This window comes from Uloborus diversus, chromosome 3 (assembly GCF_026930045.1).
Source record: "Uloborus diversus isolate 005 chromosome 3, Udiv.v.3.1, whole genome shotgun sequence".
In the NCBI taxonomy this organism is placed as follows: Eukaryota; Metazoa; Arthropoda; class Arachnida; order Araneae; family Uloboridae; genus Uloborus; species Uloborus diversus.
The window spans coordinates 174,375,261-174,397,754 of record NC_072733.1 but is presented as its reverse complement, the minus strand read 5'-3'; the positions used below and the strand labels follow the sequence as shown (position 1 = coordinate 174,397,754).

Below are 22,494 nucleotides of genomic sequence, written 5' to 3'. Positions count from 1 at the left end.
GACGGTCGAGCAACAGATGTGGGAGCGCAAAACTGTACAGAGCTGCTTTCCGCGGTCGCCAATCTCCTTTCCATGTCTTTAATTATTTCTTCCTTAAATGAAGTAAATTTCTTGTCTTCTTCTTCCAACTTATTTTCCACACTGGCGATACGCTCTTCCACAGTATCAAATTTTTCTTCCAGAGCATCAACTTTATCTCCCATGGCGGTTAGTTGATTCTCCGTCATGGTTTTCATCGACGTTAGGTCACTTTTTATTTCATTTTGACTTGTAGTAATTTTAGCAGTTAAATCACTATTTAACTGTTCTTGGTTAGTCGCCAATTCATTTTTTACAGAGTTGATTGCGTCAAGAAGTTGTTTTAATTGTTCATCCATTGCGCGAGTAATCACCATAAAAATAAAGTCCAAATTTAAAAAGTCTTTATGAAAATAATGTCCAAAGTCACACTTACTCCAAGAAAGTCCAGAAGTAGCCCCACGTTGGGCGCCAAATTGTAACGGATTCGGTGCGACTTCCACTTTCTTGAAATGAAGACACAGTTCTTGATAAAAACACAGGAAATTTATTTACACTATGTACAGGAAAGATCTTCAACAACTGCTAAATTATTCATCAGCAATTAAGCAATTATCACACAACACCGTAAACTCAACGTTTACACACGTATTTACTTCCAAATACGAAAACAACACAGCGAAATGCCTCGCAATAAACAGAGCAAAAATGCTCTCCCAGTTCGAAATATCAATCGAAACTCCCCTGTTTATCCATCGCTAACGGCTTATATAGACACCGAAAAGAAATTTCTCAAATATTCCACACGCTTCTGTAAAGTAGTAGACCGTTATCAAATTTTATCAATGAACAAAAAGGAAATAGGGGTCGTATACTTTAGCCATATGAAAAAGGGGTTGTATATTCATTACGGGAAACTATTTACAGGTTACGTTCCTACAATAATTACTATTTACAGAATTTGTAACAATATTCATTCTTGGATGATGCCCTGATTCAAACTTTTTAGGAAACGAAAACCTACTTGAATCAGCTTTCTCATAGGAATTATGTGTGTGGAATATATTGTAAATGATGATGAGCAGTTGAACGTTGGTGCGTATCTAAAAGAAACCTGGAATTGATACTGAATTGTTGACAGGAGTGATATATAACATAAACTGCATAGTGATTGAACTGCGTAGCAATGGAATTGCATAATATAATGACATATGTGATGAGGTAAGCAATATTGATATAATTTTTGTGTTAAATACGACTTTCAATGCAATTGCCATATCTTCGCCTCAGTACAACAGTAGGATATCTTAATGTTGTTTCTGGAATTAGATGTTTTACGGTTGCTCTGAGGTGAAGATATGTAAATATTGCAATATGTTATGGTGTATGTACGTTCGCCCCTTTTCCCGTTTCTCTCGAAGCGGGGTTTTTTTTTTTTTTTCGAAGACTTTCTTAGCCTACATTATCTGTCATACTCCTGCGAAAAAATGAATAAATGAGTTGTCAATAAATTGAACAAATCAGTTTCAGGACTGAACTTAAGAAGCAATCGTGTACGAGCATATGTGGGCGCTTTTAAAAGCTTTCTTTTTTTCACTAAAAAAAAGATTAATGAAAAAAAAGGATAATTTTTAGTGCAAACTAAGCGTATGTAAGTAGTCTTTAGAATTAAAAAACATTTTTTACATTTTATTTCAACTTTAGATACGTTTAGATAAAACTATTATGTACAGATGTGATACCCCCCCCCCCCCCCATTTGGCGACATCCGATTTTTTGCACAAAATTGAAATATTTTTCTCGCCAATGAGGCGATAATTTTTTAAGCATGGCATCCCTAGCGAAAGTAACCTGTGTTTGGCAACCCGAAGGCAATCTTAGATCTGTTCAAACTTGTTTACTTGGGTTGTTTACTTAGTTTTACGCAGGAGAGATACATGTTGTTTCGTGCAATATACCTTACAGGAAAGCTTATTTTGTGTTAGTTTCAATTCAGTAGTTGTGTTTTGAAGTAAAAAAATTAGAAAATGCCAGTTTCTTCCAACTTGAACGTTAATTAAAAGTTAACTCTAACGTGGTATGTGTCTGTTGCTTGATCAGTAAAACGCTTCCCGCCAAACTAGATAAACAATTTAAAGGATCTATCCATATTTCTGAGGAGTTGAAGGTGGGAGGAGGATCTAACTGAAGTAGGTGTGATGAAAAAGGAAAACAGGGAGGATGATAGTTTGGGAGATACTTGGCGGGCAAACTAGATATCATGACTTTTTAAGGCTGAGGATTTTTTTTTTATTGGTTTAGGATGAAGGCTTTCTTTTTTGTGGGGAAGAGTTAAAGGTTTTCTTGACGGGGAAATTTTTACAACAGGGTTGTTTTTGATGAAATATCACATCTTTTTGCATTGATATTATTACTTTGTCTGTATTTTTAGAATTGAAAACTTTAAATCTGAAAATGTTCAATTGAAACAACCCTGTTTTGTGTTTTTAAGGAACAATAATGGCAAGCTTAATTTTACGTCATGTTTGACCAGTAAGATTCTATATTCGTTTGGTGAGAATTGGGCTGTTTAAATTTTATTGCAATCCTTGTATCCTCTCTGCTGCAAAGAAAACTGCTTGGATAATAAAATACTATATTTTTAATTATATTGTTTTCAAGTATTTTACAAGTTCGCCATAAATTCTATTACAGTTTTTTTAATTGGTGGATTATTCAACATTTTCATGAAGTTTTTTTTTTTTTTTTTTTGTAATGTTTTACAACTTGCGGTTTATATCAATCTAGCTTTTATTAAATGACTTATTTTCTCAAATCGCGGATTATTTTACGTTTTATGGGATAATTTTAACTGTTGGGTAATTTATCTTTCTTTTGATGGAACTCTTTAGCTTGTTTAATACCTAGTTTCGTTTAAAAGTTCACTAAAAAGACAAAATAACATATGTTATGACCAAGCAAAAAAAAAAAAAAAAAAAAAACAAGTCTTCAAATATTTTAAATTTGATGAGTCAGAAGATGTATGCAACTGTACTGTACGTCAAATCGCGGATATCACAAAATTGCCACAGCGACTGCGTATGCGCGTTGACTTAACTCATTTCAAAAGTCTTGCTTAAGTTAATTGCAAAAATTTTGTCCGTTAACAAATTACTGCAAAACATGGATATCCACACACATATATCATTTATTTCAATTCATAATGTGTAATGTTTGAAAAATGCATTAATTTAGAAAGTAAGCAAACCAATAAATAAGTGCTTTTCTTCGCTCTCAATTATAAAGTTAGATGTATCATATACATATGCGTAGAGTTACATATAATATGTCACGCAAAATATTTTCATGGATTAACCCACTTTCGCCGACATTTAAAATTTCTTCCCCCTTAAATATATCAAAACTGAAAAACAGGAAGAAAAGAAATTTCGTATCGGCGAAATTGGGGTTGGGGGGGGGGGGGGGAGACTGTATTCTAATCTTATTCTTTAATGTTTCTCTGTTTAAATATAAACAAACTACATAGAATCTTAAAACAGAAAGCCCAATAAGCTTAGTCTGCGCACAGTCGCTGTGGCAAATTTGTGATATCCGGAATTTAACGTCTTGGATGGACTGTTGGATCTGTTTTATTAGTTTTAATTAAATTTCATTTCCAAAGACAACTTTTGAATAATCATTAGATCTTAGATCTATTCTATCCTTGCAATTGCAGTCAGAGATTAACAAACCCTATAAGCTGAGAGTAAGTACATATGAATTTAGGGGAAATTAGTGATTTTCAAACTTTAATTACTCCGGCCCATGATGTACCTGGGGTTCGAATTTTTGTATATGTCTTCAATGCCCCCCAAAGAATATGTATACAAAAAATCATTGCCATAGCCCCCCGGGGGTCTGCTGCAGAACCCCGGGAAGGTACGATTTGTGGGGTAAAAACGAGGGGGGAAGGAGTCAAATGACACAAAAGACGCATCAGTAGGGCACAAGGAATGTGTGTGCGAAATTTCAGCTTCATTCCTTTTTTCGTCTGGGCTGTAGCCCTGTCAAAGAAAGCGAAAACTTTTTTGAACAGCGATTTTATAAATTTAATACCTCCTTCCCCTGATGGTCCAGGGGATTGTATTTTGGTTTACGGCGTCAGGGGCCACTAGAGATTGAGTGTACCAAAAATCAACTCCGGGGGTCTTCATGGGGCTGAGATAGAGGGGTGAAAAACCCAAAAACCCCAACTTGTTCTGTCGTGTAAACTTGTCCTTGGTCGCTTTTATTTTCTTTCGTCTTTGGCGGTGGATTTGCTTCTGTTGGCTGGCTGACGTTTGGTTTCCTTGGCGGGGCGGGACGCTCTTGCGTCCCGTGATCACGTGCATCAATACATTACATCACGTGTAAAAGTATTTAAGTTGTTGCAAATCTAATGACAAAAAGTTTGCACTAATTTCATTCACAATTGTATTTTGTATTTTTGGAGGGTACCTATTCAACGCTTGCATTATTAAATTATCTCGTAATAATGCATTTTAAATTACTTTATTTAAAAGCAAATGTTTCGAGAACCAGAATTTCGTAAAATTTGCTATTACTGCTCTCATTATTTGAAATGTAGTAGCGTAAGTCCACCAGTAGTTGGTTACAATGACATAAAACATCCAATAAATAGGTATATATCTAGTTTAAAATCAAATTGACGCATGAGTCACGTACCTATCTCCAATTATATATCATCCAATTGCAGTAAGTTGTGGCAAAGTTTTCTTGAATTAGTAATAAATTAATTTACTTAAAGCGGTTTGTTCGTTCTTCTAGTTTGCCTTTTCGGAAATTTTAATATAAATATAGTTTTTTTTTTTTTTTTTTTTTTTTGCACAAAAATGTTGTTGTTTTTTAAAGATTTATTTGAAATACAATCTGGAAAGAAGAGTTTAGTTTTACAATGTTTTTGCTGTTGTACTGATTGCTGAAATTTATACTTTTACGTAAATCCACAATTGAGCACTTAAATGGCCGACTACTGGTTATTTTACCCTATAATTTATTCTAAATTTGACTTTTATTCGAAACAAAACAAGAGAAAAAAAAGAACGTTATTTCCTTTCATGCGTAGTGTAATAGTAGAAACAGTTGTAAATTTTAAGTGACAATATCGTTATTATTATGATTTTGATCGGAAAACTATACCAAAAAGTTAAATTTCAATGAAATGAGACAAATATTTAATTTAAAAGAGGCCACCTTGGAAGGGGGTCGTTACGTCAAAATTTCGTCTCTGTCCGATGTTTTGGATCCTTTTCGAGAAATTTCTAATCACATTTTAAAAAATCCGAATATGAATATTGCGTGTTTGGTTCGGTATTGCAATCACTAATTGCAATCTATTAATGAAAATTTTCATGAAAAATTTAATCAGTACTGCCGATATCGCTTACTACGGACCACATCTGTCTCCTGTGAAAACTAGCCAATTGGTAGGACTGCTTGAGAGGTAAGTTCAGCACTATGCATGAAAAATATACGTACTCTTTTAGGCATAGGGTACAAACTATACGCATATGGGTCGATAGAGTCTAACACTATTCCCTGTGTGTGGGGGGGGGCATCAATAACTACAGCTTAATCTTAAAGGAACAAGTAAGCTCTGGGAGATATTTGCATTGTTTTCGGTACTGTTTTGAAAATTTTGTTTTTATTGTATCTAACGGATCCTACCCGATCCTTCACAGCCCTCTTTCGATATCAGTGCCATATATTTTCCCATTCTTCTCCCTACAAGAAAGTGAACAATTTTCACGCATTATGGTCGAGCAATGTTTGTAACTGGACTGCAGAGGAAGTTTCTGCTTTTCGAAACTCGTATTGATTCCCCGTTCCTTCTAAAATTCATAAAATTCCTTCTAACAACGGATAGATGTTTTTATCATCATCCTCATACATATAATAGCCAATGATCGAGTAACACTCCTGACGTCATCAACAATTCAACTCGCGCTACGGCATGATAATTTGATAATAAGTTTTGGTAATGTCTAAAATGCAGGGAAAGGCTTTATAGTGACAAGGCTGAACGGGATCGGTAACTTAACTGTTTTACTGGTAAGACTGTCATCTCAAGGGAATAAAAAAACTAAAAAGTGGTCAACAATGAACGCTATCTACTGGAGTATAAGGTTAAGCCACTGGAAATAGGGTTAAAATTTCAACTATCAAAATGTTAGCAAACTGGCAATTGCTTCGTTCAAATTTAGAAGCAATTTTCGCCCGCCATATCTTGAGAGGTGATTTTCTAGTTATAAATACTTAGTACTGCTTTCTAATGAAGTATTTTTCTACAAATATTGCGATAGCCTCTTAAGGTGTATGCTTCATAGAAACAGTTAGATAATAAGAAGAAATAATAACTTTTCGCACTTTTTTTTGCTCTAGTTGGTAAGGATATTGTAACACTTAAACTCCCTCAAGATCAGACTCATCTTATCTGAGACAGACAATGCATATGGTACGTTTCAGGCGTAGGTTGCTTTTACTACAACGCAAGTTGTTTCCGAGGCATTTTTACTTCCTTTTATATAGTAAAGGAAGTATTGTATTCACGAAAAATTTTCACTCAAAAATGGGCCATAATTTTCATTTTGCTCGCCTCCGAATGAATATTGATTTTTTTTTCAACCCGACCACACGTGGTTATATGCCTAAGTACGTATTGACACCCGAAATATCCATTTTGACGATTCCCCGAGTTAATTACAACGAATTTTCTCGTGACGTCTGTATGTACGTATGTATGTGCGGATGTGTATATGTATCTCGCATAACTCAAAAACGGTATGTCCTAGAAAGTTGAAATTTGGTACGTAACTCCTAGTGGGGTCTAGTTGTGCACCTCTCTTTTTGGTTGCATTCGGATGTTCCAAAGGGGGTCTTTTACACATTTTTAAAAGGAAATCATTGTTAATTTCGATGCAAACTCAAGTGAAATCACAATTTGGCAAATTCTTGGCGATATATCGCCAAGCTTTTGGTCGCTAAATTTATTTTGGCGACAAATTTGGTGTTTTTTTTTTTTTAAATCTGCTTTCAATTTGGCCACTATTGGCGATATTTATACAGTTAACCAATGAATTGCATCAAAATTGCTAATATTAGGAAAATTAATCTGTATAAAACGGTTTTTTTTTCTCTTTGCTTCGGTTTCCAACAAACTTGTGTTGAAAATATTTAAAGTGTTTCTTTCCTTACTCCAAGTCTAAGGCACTATTATCATTAAATTATCGTAAAAGGAAGTCATGTGATGCACACATCAGCTCATTTAGTTCAAATTTTGTATGCATCAACATTTTTTTTTTTTGTATGTGTGTGTGTATGTCTGCTCATATTTAACGTATCTCTGAAAATAGCTCAGCTAATTAGTCGCTTTGATTTTTCATTTCACCAATATTGTTTCTGTTTGTTTATTGTTTCTGTTCTCTCATTTTGTGTTTACGTAAAAAACGAGCTATATTTAGCGATTACTTTTCACTGATTTTTAAAAATTATATCGCGAACTTGATTTTACCGTGTCCATTTTACTGATTAATTTTGCTTTTGCATCATATTCAGAACTATGCAGAATATTAGACAGAAATATTTCTTCCATATATCTTTACCTGTAGATACAGTAAAACTAGAACCAAATAATGTGTACGCATAATAAGAAAATGATTCCATTTCATCTTAACAGAAACAAATTAATGACTTCCACTAAATAAGAATGAACTATTTTGTCATGCAAAGGCAATAAATTACTTTGTGTCATTCACGAACCGACGATCATGAGAAAAAAAAAAACTTTTTCGGGGAACTAAATTGAAGCCAATCACTTCCCATAACGATCGACACGCAATGAGATAGAGATCATTTGCCGTGAGAAAACGAAAGGAAATCTCAGAAATGAAAGATAATTTTAGACGCGGGGAAAAGTAGCATGGCGTTTCTATTTTCAAATGAAGCGCGTATTGTCCAAAAAAGTAAAACGTTATGGAATAAAGGAGCCATTAACCTTCTTTATATACTTAAAATTTTCATGTGAAAAATGCACATTTATTGCATATATGATGCTAGTTTTTAATGCAAGAAATTGCGTTAAACATTTTCCTGCTGAAAAACGAAAGGAAATTTCAGAAATGGGAGATAATTTTTGACGCGGGGGAAAGCAGCATGACGTTTCTGGTAATAATAATAAAAAAAAAGTGAAATCGTTTAAAGATGTCAAACATCAAAGAATAAATAATCGATTAACCATCTTTTATATCTATTGAATATTTTCATGTGAAAAGTAAACATCTATTGCAATGATCCCAATTTCCAATGTAAAAAATTACGTCAAACATTTTCCTGCTGCAAAAAGAAAGGAAATCTCAGAAGTAAAAGACAATTTCAGACGCGGGGGGAAACAGCATTGCTTTTCATTTTGAAAGGAGGCGCGCATTGACCAATGATGTCGAACGTTAAAGAATAAAGAAGCTAATTAACCTTCTTTATGTATTTCATATTTTCATGTGAAAAATTCACATCTATTATGCTAATAATCACATACATAATGTCAATTTTCAATGTAAAAAAATGCGCCTAACATTTTCCTGCTGCAAAAAATAACTAATTGACACAATACACCCTTTTAAGTACGCTTAATAGACATGATGAAAAGCAGCATGACTTTTCTAGTTTGAAATGAAGCGACCGTTGGCCAAAGATGTCAAACATCAAAGAATAAAGAAGCCATTAACCGCCTTTAATGTGTTTAATATTTCAAAAAAAAAAAAAAAAAAAAATCGAATTTATATATAAAAAATCTGATTTAAATCAAATACTTCCATTTAAGGTAACTAAAATAGGAAAATTTTAATTCGAATCGATTTAAGTATCTTATAAAGACTGCATCAGTTGTAGTTTTATTTCTCGTTGTTTTAAGATTGTGATCATTGGACACCGTTTCATTAAACTATCTGTTTAAAAATTCAATTAATGGTAGAATTTTATCATATGCAATGTTAATGCTGAAATACCCACTCAAAATCATTGACAAATTATCAAAGCTCTTTTTAAATTTATCTTGAAGTAATGCAGAAGCGTCTTTAGAATAAAAAAAATAAATTTTCAAAAAATAATTTTTGTATTGCGCTTGTAGGCTTTGCCGGTGAAATATAAACAGCAACAATTTACAATTAGCTGTCCATTTGCAGAGTGGGAACGACAAACACATGTATCAGCGACATCAGAAACATTATTGTTTTTCCCATCTTATAAAATGGTCAAAGCGTCTAAAGACGTTTTCATTTCAAAAATATTATATAAGCTTAAAAATGTTTTCTTCTGGAGAAGAAATGCACTGACTCGGGTGAGGATCAAACTCACGCTCCTTGAGATTACTTACTCAAGAATTGGATTATGAGACTCACGTGCTGCTGACAGTGCTACAAAGGTTCGCAGTTCCCAACGAAAGTAACGTAGTAAAGGAACTGAGAGAAGCCGCTCATGCACTGTATTCCAAATGTCGGTGAGGTGATGGTATCGCGAAATGGATGGTTTTCACCCACCTCAAAAATTCTCAACACACCTAAAGACGTTTTTACTTCAAAAAAAAAAAAAGTACCCCAACTGTATTAGCTGTTAATATCTGGATTTGCTTTTAAGGAATAAGAAACACTATATACTACCTATTGAGTGAGTGCGGTTAAATATCCTATATTTTCATTTAAGCAATCCTTACGTATAAAACGTTGGGAAAAGCTGTTGAAAATTACATTTTCTCCAATAAATATGCTAAGATTTCTATTAATGATCTTAAATTTCGTCTTGTAACAATAAGAATGACTCTTTTTATTGAGCAATATTTTTCCCTCAAAATTTTTATTAATTTTGGTTAGGGATAGCAATACTGGACAAAAAATTCAATACCGGTATCCGGTATTTTTCAAACGCCGTACCGGAGTACCGGTATTAGAAATTTCTTAGAAAATTATGGAAAACATCGTTGACTAATTTTGCGCAAAAATTCTATTATTTATAAAACGTGTTGTGAACAATAATATAAAATGAAGGAACAAATATCATAATTAAAAACCAACAATAGTAAGAAACTTAATGCCTCTATTGAATTGTCTCTAAGCATGGAGCTTATTTTTGTTCACGACTTTCCTGCAGTTGAAAATACTCTTTCTGAATTCACGTAAGTCGCTGGTACTGTTAACAACGCGCGATACACCTCCTCTAATTGCCTCCTTCACCTTGAAATAATCCTTCACCTTAAAATAATTTAGTCTCTTGCGTATTATTTTGGAAAAATTCTGTTGTGTGTGTGTGTGTGTGTGTGTGTGTGTCAGTTTCTTTCATACTGTAGCTATGTATTATTAATATTATTATTATTATTTTATCGCTTGTTGTGATTTCTCTTCGAGGAACGATATTTTTCCAATATAACATCATCTTCAACGATTTTCTCTCGATCAAGAAGGGCTTGTATTGCTTTTATTAGCATTTTAGTATAAAATTTAGGATGAATTTAACTAAATTTGATCATGTTACTTTATTTTAATCGTTTTCGTTATCTTTTCAAAATTCTTTTATAATAATGCAAATATCTGACAGTATGTTCCAATTAGCTATGCCTTTACCTCTATAGTAATTTTAAAGGCACAATATAATTTTTAAATATGATATTGCCAATTATAAAGCTAAACAGCGAGACAGGAGAGCAAACCAATGCCGGTGACAACAAATTACTATTTGTTATTCTGGCAGGAAAAAAGCGTTTGTCGAAAAACCAGTAGAATAAATAAAGTATTACTGTAATTGATGGTTGGAACAAATTATTTATAGGTTAAGTTAATTCGAAATTACTCTTGAAAATGACTTTCACAAAATGGAAAGTGAGTGATCACAGGGAAATGGAAAATAAAAAAAACATGGTGCACATAAGAGCACGAAAATGCGATTCATCTAACAATCTAGTAATAAAATATTCTTTTACTACTTTTATTTAATGATATTTTCTTAGTTGGTGCCTTTGAAGCCAAATTTTAACATCAATAAGTTGGTTTTGGTTCTGTATCATGAAAAAAGAAATGTACATCATTACTAATAATAAAGCTGAAAGTCTGTTTCTTTTGGATCTCTGGATTTACGCGCATAGCGCCTAGACCATTTCGCCGATTTTCATGAAATTTGGCACAAAATTAGTTCATAGCATAGGGGGGAGCACCTCGAAGCGATTTTTCGAATTTTCTATTCCACTTTTAAGAACATTTTACCGAGCAAATTATCATAACGTTTACGAACAAATTACCATAACGTTGACTAGCAAATTACCATGACGTGGACGAGCAAAGTACCATATGCGAACATGGGCGAGCAAATTAACATAGCGAATTGGCGAGAAATTTAACATTCATTATTTGCAAATATACAGGCGAACCAAATGACCTTTTAATTTTATGCTACGGGCAAAGCTGTGTGGGTACCGCTAGTTTAAAATAAGAGTAAATACGTTTAATAAGTTAAATTGAAAACTCTTTAACTAAAAATATTGATTATGTTCAGCTAATACCGATAATACCGGTATTTTACCTCAGCAAATACCGGTATTTCGAAATCGCAAAATCGCGCAAAATACCGGTATTGCAATCACTAATTTTAGTAAAATGTATTCCAATTTAAAGATGTTTTTTTCCATTAATGATGTTAATATGTTTTGTATTTCAACATGTCTTTATTTTTCTAGAAATGTTTTGAATTAATATTTGTTTTAAGTGGGTTGCAAACACCGATTTTATAGCTTTTCATTGCGAGTGTGAAAATCTCAAGAAAAGCCCTTTTTCACGATACTAATTTTAATCGTGTTCCTAACTGACATTTAACGTCTTAAGTAGGGGAGAGTGGTAATGAATGGGCCATGGGGATGAATGGGCCACTAACGAAATATGAAAAAGTATTCGCATAAAATTATTTTAGATGTCACTAATCGATAGAGCTATTTGTTCTACTAAATTCATGCAACTTTCAATTGTTTGAGAAAAGCCATTTTTCCACTAGAGTACGATGGTCAAGAATCTGATTGAAAAGTATTTTTTTCCCTTTTCAGTAAAATAAATACTAGCTAAAAAATATCTATTATTTCTCTGCAGGTATATGTATTAACAAGTCTTTCCATATCTGTAAACTACTTTGAAGATGTATTTTGATGCTATTTGAATTTTATGCATTAAAAATACCTGAATATAGTTCCAGAAGTATAAGTGGGGTTGAATTGGCCACTATATCATGGTTATGGATGGGCCACCAAAAAAAGGTTTTTTTTGAGCAATCACGATTGCTTATTGCTTTCATTTGACTGTTTTTGGCGTCCTATCATTTTATTTTCCCACCGCCACCCTCCGCACCATCACCGTCGACCGGTTCCTCACGATGCTGCTCCTATAGCGAAAGCCGTCTCCAGGTTGCATGCATGTCCTACACACACGCTCATACATACACAACTGCACACACACACGCACGCACACATACACACAAATACACCTACACACACATACACCTACACACACATACACATACACACACACGCATACATACAGACACCTACACATACACACACAAAACCATACACACAACTACCCACACATTCATGCCTGTAACAGACACAAACACACATGCCTCACACACACGCCTACATACACACACTCGTGATTGCGAAAAACATAACTTGAATTCAAGATGTCAAAATTCAAATTAATGTTTTCTGATTTTCTTTAATATGAAATATAACTGGCTGTCATAGATTTAGATTACTGTCTTGTTAAAATAGGTTTATAGTAATTTCTAAAATTTGCACATTTTAACCCTAAGAAAGATTAGCTATTAAATTCTATAAATGATTAAGATGAACTGTCCAGTTATTGACCCCACCTGCCAGTATTTCACTATTTGAATTTGATGAGTGATTCCATCCAGTATTTAATAAATTGGTTAGAGTAGAATAGTGTGCTTTTGCTTTGTTGGTTTTATAGGTTTTTTATTTTTTTATTTTTAATGTCCTATTGTTTGCTTCTGTAGACTGGTATATATTTAAATAAAACATTAAAAAAACATTTTTCTATTTGTAAATCTAGGTAATAATTCTTATTTATTATTAACACATTGTCAATGATAATATTGAATTTTACTATTGAATTTTAAAACAATAATATTGAATTTTAGAAGCAATTAAAATTTTAATTATCAAAAAATAAATAAAAATTAAATGTAAGTGTAGTGAAATTGATTAACATTTTTTGCTTGTGTTTTTATTTTTTCATGAGAATTTTTGAAAAGATTAACTCCGCATGTTTTCATTGAATTCATATAGTGACCCATTCATTACCTTCAATGGCCCATTCAGCCCCATGGGGGGGGGGAGATGAATGGGTCAAATTTCTATGTTTTTTTTCTATTATCATTCATTATAGACATATTCTAATCCAAGTTTTATTACTGTTTCATGTAACCAAATAAGTAAAGTAACTGAGGAGCAATTTTGAGCTAAAAAAAGTATTAGAAAAAAAAGGTGACTTCAAACGCAGTCCGTGTCCAAAATAGGTCCTCTTATCATTTGTAAAATAATTTTTTCAGGAAAAATTATTTCCCAAGCAATAAATTAGTTAAATTGAACTTTTTAAAAACAAATTAGCTCATAAATTAAAATTATCCTAAAAATTTTCATTTACTGCCATTTATATAAAATACTTGATGGTTTAGAAATCAGTCTTTGAATTGCAAGTTTTTATTGAATGAAGTTATGTCAAATTGTACTGTTTATTTTTTAAAAATTTAGTTTAAAATATGGGAATAGAAACAGTTTGAAATATTCAGAGAAGTATTGAAATGCCTGAATGGAACTTGGAATGTCTTTTTCCTGGAAGGTGCAGTTAAAAACTATAAATAATGAACTACATATTGAATAAATGTTGATCAACAACGTTTTGACGCACAAATATAGCAGATTACTGCAGACTCGTGTTTCGAGGTTTCAGGGAACCTCTTTTTCAATGTAAATAGTGAGCTTTTCGGTGAAAAGACATCCAGTAAAAGCAACGAGAATGGACAGTCGGACAGTATGAACCAAAAAGCTCACTATTTGCATTGAAAAAGAGGTTCCCTGAAACCTCGAAACACGTGTATGCAGTAATCTTCTAATTGTGTGTGTCGAAACGTTGTTGATCACCATTAACTTTTCCGCAGAAAGGTATTTATTTATTTATTACATATTAAATGCGGTTTCTTTCCATTTACTAAAAAAAACCGTATTTTGAAATATTCACCGTTTGTTAAAATAAGTTTCAACAAAAATATCAATTGAATAAAAAAAAGTGTGTATAAATGTTTAACAATAATAATATTTAAAGTGCATTAAGTTTTTTCTTAACTGATTAAATTAGTATTCCACGGTTGTATCTGAATGTATGGTGAGAAAAGATAAGAAAAAACTTGATTGGATTGCAAGATTAAATAAATATCTTTAAAAATACCAAGAGTCCGAAAATAATCGCGCCTAAAAAGTACTTCTATTATATTTTCTATGTGAAAGCTGTCTGCGAAGAGTCTACACGCAACAGCTCAAGTGACGAAATACTACTTAAATGTCACTCAAGTAAACGCTAAATTGAGTGGCGTTTAGATTTAATCAATCAATCAATCAATGTAGAACTTCATGTTTTACGACAAAACAATTTGCCTCACATCACGAAAGGGAAACATGATACACTACTTCCAACGAGAAAAGAAAAAGGTTTAAGTAAGCCACCCCTCTCACAAGAATTGATAACTTTCTCCAAGTCACGCAAAGGTCGTGTTTTCCGAGGTGGGACTATTCATTAGCGGTGCCATGCGTCTTTTTACGCTCAACTAAGGATGATGATGCCACATTAAAGTTTGAACGTGTCTCATCATCCGAATCTTGGATCTAGTTGTTGCCCGAAAGGGTTTGTTTGCCTGTTAGTTACCAGGCAACGGTTTGTATTGCTGGGCGAAGGTCGCTTCACGCAAAACCCCGTAACCGATCAATGGCACACGAGTGGTCCGTTACCACTCGTCCTCAAATAGTTCGACTCCAGGAGTTGACAATGGATATTTCTGAGGAGAATCGTGCATCCAATTCTCCATCCATCACTTGTCCATCATGCAGGATCAGCATTGTGCCATCGAGGGCCAGAACCATGTGCCCCTTCTGTGGCAGCTTCTATAACCGGGCTGCGAATAATGATGTCTCTTTGAGAAGAAGAAGCAGCGATGAGCCAGTCCGGCTACCTCAGTTAGTGGATAATGTTAATGTAAGTTATTTTTCAGAATTGTCAATTCTTGGCCACGTGTGTAAAATGTTAAATGTTGATTTCAAAAGTTAACGAAGTACACAGTGTAGGAAACTTAAAATATGAGCTAATTTTTAACTATCTTCTAAAGTTAAATTTTTGCAATTTAAATTAGTATTTATAAATTAACTTTCTCATCCAAACTTTTGAATCTATACAATAAGTGCACCTGTTGTACTTTATGATTAAAACTAGCTTATTACCCGGCGTTGCCCGGGTGCTTCTCAATGCAACATATCATTTATATAATTAAATGGATGAATTCTATCTAAATGAGAGTAAAAAACTGCATTTGCTCTAGGCTCAAATTTTCAAAAGACTGTAAATAGCACAGAAAGTTGAGCATTTGCAGGAAAAATAGCATCAAGTAAAAACGAAAAAGCATGAGACATGTTATCGGGGTTCTGTCAACGATATTCTTTGGTTCTTCAGGGTCCACTGGCACGTTGTCTGCGATTGAAACCATACGGGCAGTACATCCAATGTCTTAATGCAGAGACAAATGATTGTCTTGCATATCTTGTGGGACAACCTTTTGCGTGGTGCTTCGAATACGAAAACCGTTGTTCTGCCTTTGACGGTTTTGTATACCTCAAGACATTAAAGCATGCTATAGTACTCTTCCCATACATTTTATTTTGGAAAAAAAATCTTGGGGTGTTTTCCTAGAAAGAGTCGTGAATAAATTCAATGGCTTTTATCAGTTACAAATATATGCAAAATATGCCACCGTTACAATATTTTCAGATATGAAAATCATCCTCAATGGCCCAAAAGCTAAACAGATAGTCCACTGTACAGAAAATAAGGAATTCGGTCTTTGTTATTAATAGCCGTTAACATTTCGTTTTACGGATAATTGGCGGTGTTTTTACTTTCAAGGTTTCACATGTTAGGTAGACTCATTTTATAATTTTTTGTAAGTGTTCAGGAATGTAAGCACATTCCGTAGAAAACGTTCTCTTAGTATAAATAACTTTACAAAATGTGTCTGTTTGCCCTTTCCGTGGCGATTTAGTAGCGTGCCGTGGAGTAATATTAGATAAGTGTAAATTGCATAAAAAGACGTATGTCAACTACATTTTATTTCCTATATTTATCTCAAATTTCTATTTTCGTAGGTAAAAATGACAGTTAGATATTAATATTGATGTCTTGCAACGATTCAAAATTTGTCTAGATTAAAATTTTATTTCAAATTTTTAAAACCTCACACTTGCCGTAAATGTTGTACATGATAACTCAAACTGATGCAGGTAGTAAGATCACTTATTTAAGTTTGCTGCTCTGAAGTATTCCTTTGAGAATATCGAAATTTTAATTTGCAGAGGCACAGTCGTCATTAGGGGTAGGAATGGTTCCACTGAATAATAGTTGCCATAGAAACAGTTACAGTTATTATTTTAAGATACATAAAGCATAAAAAATGGAGTACGTGGACGCGAACTTATGGAACGAACTATATAAAACCTGTCAATTGAACTGCCTTATAGAAAAAGAAATAGGCGTGCACATTTTGGTCACTATCCGCGTCGTTTTTTTTTTTTTTTAATTAATTATTTGCAGGCCAAGAAATTAAAAGAAAGAAAAAAACCGTCTTGTTTCTACTTACAACTGTATAATAGACAATTCTTTTGTTTATGTTTTACAAAAGCTTGTTGCACATTCTGTTCCCCATATCCGCAGCTTCAAAACGAAGGAAATGTATTTCCACGTTTTTAAACGTAATCCAAGTACTAAAAAGTTAAATTATTCAAAATTTTCTAATTCTTAAATTTAACTCAAATCTTGCTCCTAAATAAAATTCTTAGTCCCCCTTCCAGCAGCAAAATGAAATACATTTTTGAATGAACCCAACCTTAAGCATGCAACATAAAATTATCTATATGGGAAATAGGTAAATTTCACATGCATTTGAAGTATTTAATCGCCTGCCCTTCTGACTTATTGATCGTAATACAGAACTTAAGTCTCACTGGAGATTTTAATTTCTTGAAGTTTAAAGAATGACGTATTGCGATTAGCTGATATACGTGAGATACAAATTGTTTCACCTTATCCCTCCACTGTAAACAGAGTTGCTTCTATAACACTGATACGTATCCATTTTTATCTTACAGCATTTTTTCAACGACGGTTGAATTACTTAGTGGTAGTTACAAAACAGTAATATTTTTCGATTGTTTACAATAAAAGTTATCGAACTGAGAGTCTTGTAACTGGAAATGGAGCATTGCTCAACTAATTTCACGATGAAGACTAAAACGAAAAAACTTTATAATGTGGCGTAATATTTCATCATGCATATTTCAGTAGCAATCTCTTCGTGTCAAAAGTTGCCTCATACCCGCTAACTGGTTTAAAATTATTGCTAGTCAGCGAAGATGCTCCTTCAGGTGTACTATTGCTTCGAGCGTTAAAGTAATATAAAATTTTAAACGATTAAGAAATTTGTTCACGTAAAAAATGGAGACATTTTATGCATTTTAAAAGTTTAAATGTAAATTAATATTTCTTTACATTTTTCAAACTTTAAACTTTTACCCTTCTAAAACTATGAATTCCGCCGTATTAAATTTTCGTGTGGTTTCGAGTCTAAAGGTGCACAGTCTTTTACTCTACCACACATTAGCAATAATAGTATGATAGTTTATGTACATGTAATGAACCCCATGACTATCCCCCCTCCTCCCCTTGAAAGATAAATTAAATCTACGCTACTATGCACAAAAATGATTATTTTGCAATTCATTAGCCATATTAGTATTTTTACCCCTGGTCTCAGATAACCTGGAGCGATTTCTGTGAAACTTGGGTGAACTGAATTAGGTAAATCATGGAATAGTATAAATAACATACACATATTGATTTGTTTAAGGATAATACAATACTAAATTATATTTCCGATGTAATGATGTCGTTTTAATATCAATTTAGTATTCTAATTGTAAAACTGTTGAAGATTGTACTTCGATAATACCTATCTCATTTTTGGTATTTTCTGTGCTTTTTATGCATAGAAAATACAGATCAAAATTTCGTTTACAGTTACGGAATTATTACTTGAAAACTTTTAAGCGAAATTCGCAAGCAAATTGAAGAAGAACCACCGATGCTGATTTCAATGCATCCCTGTGTCTTTGCAGGGTGCAATTTAAGAACTACTGAAAGACAGCATTTCTTTTTCGTTCGGCTTTCTCGCCAAACATGCTATACGTTTGTCGCTAATGGACATTAACAGCAATTGTTGAGGATACTTTTTGTGTTGATTGCATTTAAAATATCTCCTGGTGGTTATATGTTGTAAACCATTTTCATTTGCTTGAACCAAGGTTCACAAATACCGATATAGTTGAACCGAATTACTTAAAGATTCGACGTAAATCAAGCAATAGTATAAATAAAATTTAAAAATTGAAAATTGGTTTGATAAGGATCATAGAACATTAAATAAAATATCTGTTGCAAGGATGAAATAGATGTGGTTTTAATAAAAGTGGTCTTATGTTGAAACAGTCGAAGATTGTACGTCAATATTGAATGCAATACTATTATCTTACTCATGTTTGTATTTTCTTGCTATTAACGGGATAAACACTGATCAAAAATTACACGAAGCCTTACTGCTGTGGATTTTATAATTAAACAATATTTAAAAATTATAATTAAACGGTAGCATTCAAATTAAGTAGCACCATGAGTAGCATCAATGGACCCCTGGGGCCTCGTAGGTCGCAGTTTTAAACTACGTACAGCATCATTTTTTATATCTACGACTTTCTCGCTAAACATGCTTCAACGCTCATCGCTAAACGGCATTGACGGCCATCGTTTATGATACGCTTTGTGTTGATTGCATTTAAAATAGCTCCTGGTGGTTATATGTTGATAACTGTTTTCATTTGCTTTGAACCAAGGTTCACAAATTTAACGATTAAAGTCAATCTTTGAAGAAACTTCATCTAGGGCAGTTTTTTTACGGGCTTTTCGTTTAGACTAAATTCATAATTATACAAAAATTAGTTCGTGCAGAAAAGAGCAATTTTATGACTCAAAATATAAAATTATATCTCTTTGTTGTGTTTTTAAAATTCCAAGAACCCGCCTATATGAATTCCTGAACAACAATTTACCTTTGTGCCAAATTTGGAAGAAATCCGACGAAAACTGAATTTGTATAAGGAACATACACACATACCCACAAACATACATCCATTTTAATATATATAGATGAATATCTAACGATATACAGTAGCCCCTCGTTATATCGCGCCTCGTTATATCGCTCATTCGGATATATCGCTCTTTTCTTCTGTCTCCCGAAATATTAAAGCCTAAAATAAGAAAAAAACTTTGCTTTAAGTTTAAAACCATTTCTGAAAACATATGGTATTGCACAGAGAAGGTCTCTTTCTTCTCTATTTTGTCAATGAACAAAAGGAAGCAATTCTTCTGAATTCGCTGGAAAAGCAGCAGCAATTCCTGTCATCCAAATGTACATACCCGCTCAGTATATTTCAGTTTAAGATGGTCTGTAAACTACTTGACATCTTCTTTTGTATTGATACATTGCCTTTACAAGGAGTGAGAGACATCAAGCAAGTGTCATAGTAGCCCATGTTGAAGAGAACATACGCCCTTCTTTTAGTACAGAAAAGATTTGTACTTGGTTGCACAAACCAGGATTTGCATCAAAGAAGGGAATAATGATCTGGACGGGCGAACTAGTTTCCTGGAAACAATCTGGTTTCTTTTACTTTTCACATCCTTTCTACAGCAAGTAAAAACGGATTAGAAAACCTACTCGGAATAAGAGGGTATTGGAATGCTCATTCTTATCTCGCGGTAGCTCAGAAAGATCGTCTTCATTCGCCATTTGATGATTTTAACTTTCTGACGGTGAAAATTTACTTAAATTTCAATCTTGTTTAAATTTCAATAGGTGTGCATAGTACCCACATCGAAACCATTAGAAACTAATGTCAAAAAGAACGAATGCCAATTTACTCGTGTATTAGACATAACTATTTTTAATGCCCTCCGTTATATCTCGCTTCGGGTATATCGCTCTTTTTCTTTGTCCCCCGAAAAGCGCGATATAACGAGGGGTTACTGTATTACATACTTTATTAAGTAGTTTGTCTTACAATAATAAAGCATTGTAAATGCAGTATTTTGATATCTCCAATTATATTGTAGAAGCATGTGATCCTGAAATATGTTTCAGTAAAATGTCGAAATCTTTTCAAGATTTACATTGCAATAAATTTTAAACATCTCAAACTATTGTTTCATAGAATCAATCAATCAGTTCAATATTACTATGTTATTACTGATATTATGCTATTAATAGTTAAACATAATGAATACATTCATGTTGACGCCAGGAAACCTATGTATAATTTTACAAAAAAGAAAAAAAAAAAAAACACGTGAGTTCAAATTTCTCATCACAACCCTCTGCACAAGCAATGCAATCAACACAAAGCATCATCAATAAACCTGCAATAAAAAAGATAAAAGTAGAAAATTAGTTTAAAAGTATAAAATAAGCTAAGAATTTAAAAATCCAAGATAAATAAATACCTTTCTGCTGAAAATTAAAGTAAGAAATAACAACGTCAAAAAGCACAAATTGCAGATTACTGCAAATACGTGTTTCAGCGTTACAAGGAACGCCTTTTTCAATGCAAAAAGTAATGAGCTTATGGATGAAACTTTTTGCATTGAAAAAGGCGTTCCTTGTAACGCCGAAACACGTGTCCTGCAGTAATCAGCAATTTGTGCTTTTTGACGGTGTTATTTCTTACTTCAATTTAAAAACCTGTTTGTCCTGACATTGTGCAAAAAAAAAAAAAAAATCTGATAGTAATTGATTAAGTTAAGATATTTTCTATTAATATTATGTACATAAATGGAAGCTACAGTGATTAATAAACGCATTTACACGTTTGTACAAAAGTCCCAAAATTATAAGAAGCTGTGTCATTATATACATAATTGGTTTTCTAGTTGAAATTGAAAAGCTGTCAAAATGACTTGAGGCAATCTAGTGTTAAAAAGCAACTTTTTCGCAGTTTCATCTTCAAACAATAATCAACCAACAGTACAATTGGTTGGAAACACACGCAACTCTCAGAATTTTTTTCTCTAAGTTGCCCATTATTCACTCACCAACAGTTTAAGTTTTAAAAATTAACACAAGTGTGGTAATTGAGTTTGCTTCCATTTACCACGTGTGTCCTTTTAGGCCCAAGTGATCCTACGCAGGGAGAACTAAGAGTCGTTTATTAAAAAAAACGGATTAGTTTCTGATTTTTTTCCAATGGTGAACAGGAAATTGATCTCATTCTATATGGCGTGGGTGTCAAAGTGCTGAGATGTCAAACTTCAGTATCTTTATAAAAATTCAAATACTGCAAATTTTACCTTTGTTATTGTTAACTATCAGGTTTGTCTTTTCAGAAAAAAAAGTTTAAAATAAATAAAAGTATTACAATGATCAAGATAATCGAATGCTGTTTGTTTCTCTAGCGCGTAAAACTCAGATTTTAAAATGTACAAATTTTCCCTTTGTAGTGAATGTCGCACGATTTAAAATTTAAGAGCTAATTAAAATGTCTGTTTTGTTTTTAACTACGTTATCGTATTATAAAGTTCATTATCATATACTCTCAAGCGAACATAAATCAAAAAAAGTATAAATTGAGGAAGATTTCGTAACTTCCAGAGTAAGTTATGACTTATATATTTATTAGTACAACAGTCCAATTTACGATGTTAAAACTGATTCATATCAGACTTTAATAGTTCCTATGAGTGAACATAAAAATGTATTCACTTCTTTATCATTGCTACACTCTTCCCAGTTTCCCATACCGCACCCAACAAAATTTAAAAAACGAATAAACTTTGGATAATCAAATATTTTAGCTCTTACATGCAGTGGAAATTTCTTAACTGTTGAAAAGAGCGGAACGGGCAACTTAAAGCTATATCCTCTAAGCTCTTTAATCTTGGGGCTCTTAACCCCTTGACATACAATGACATCTTGGAGACGTTAGAGTTTGTAATGACACATGAAATGAATGACATCTTGGAAACG

At 33.0% G+C, this 22,494-nt stretch overlaps 1 protein-coding gene across 1 annotated transcript in view; it reads left to right on the top strand.

The window, feature by feature from the left end:
- The first annotated feature begins 15,143 nt into the window (after positions 1-15,143).
- LOC129219057 (large neutral amino acids transporter small subunit 2-like) overlaps positions 15,144-22,494 on the top strand; it is a 24,639-nt gene continuing 17,288 nt past the window's right edge. Inside the window, exon 1 of the mRNA XM_054853376.1 lies at positions 15,144-15,350. Coding sequence (XP_054709351.1) covers positions 15,144-15,350 — 207 coding nt within the window. The remainder of the gene's footprint in view (positions 15,351-22,494) is intronic.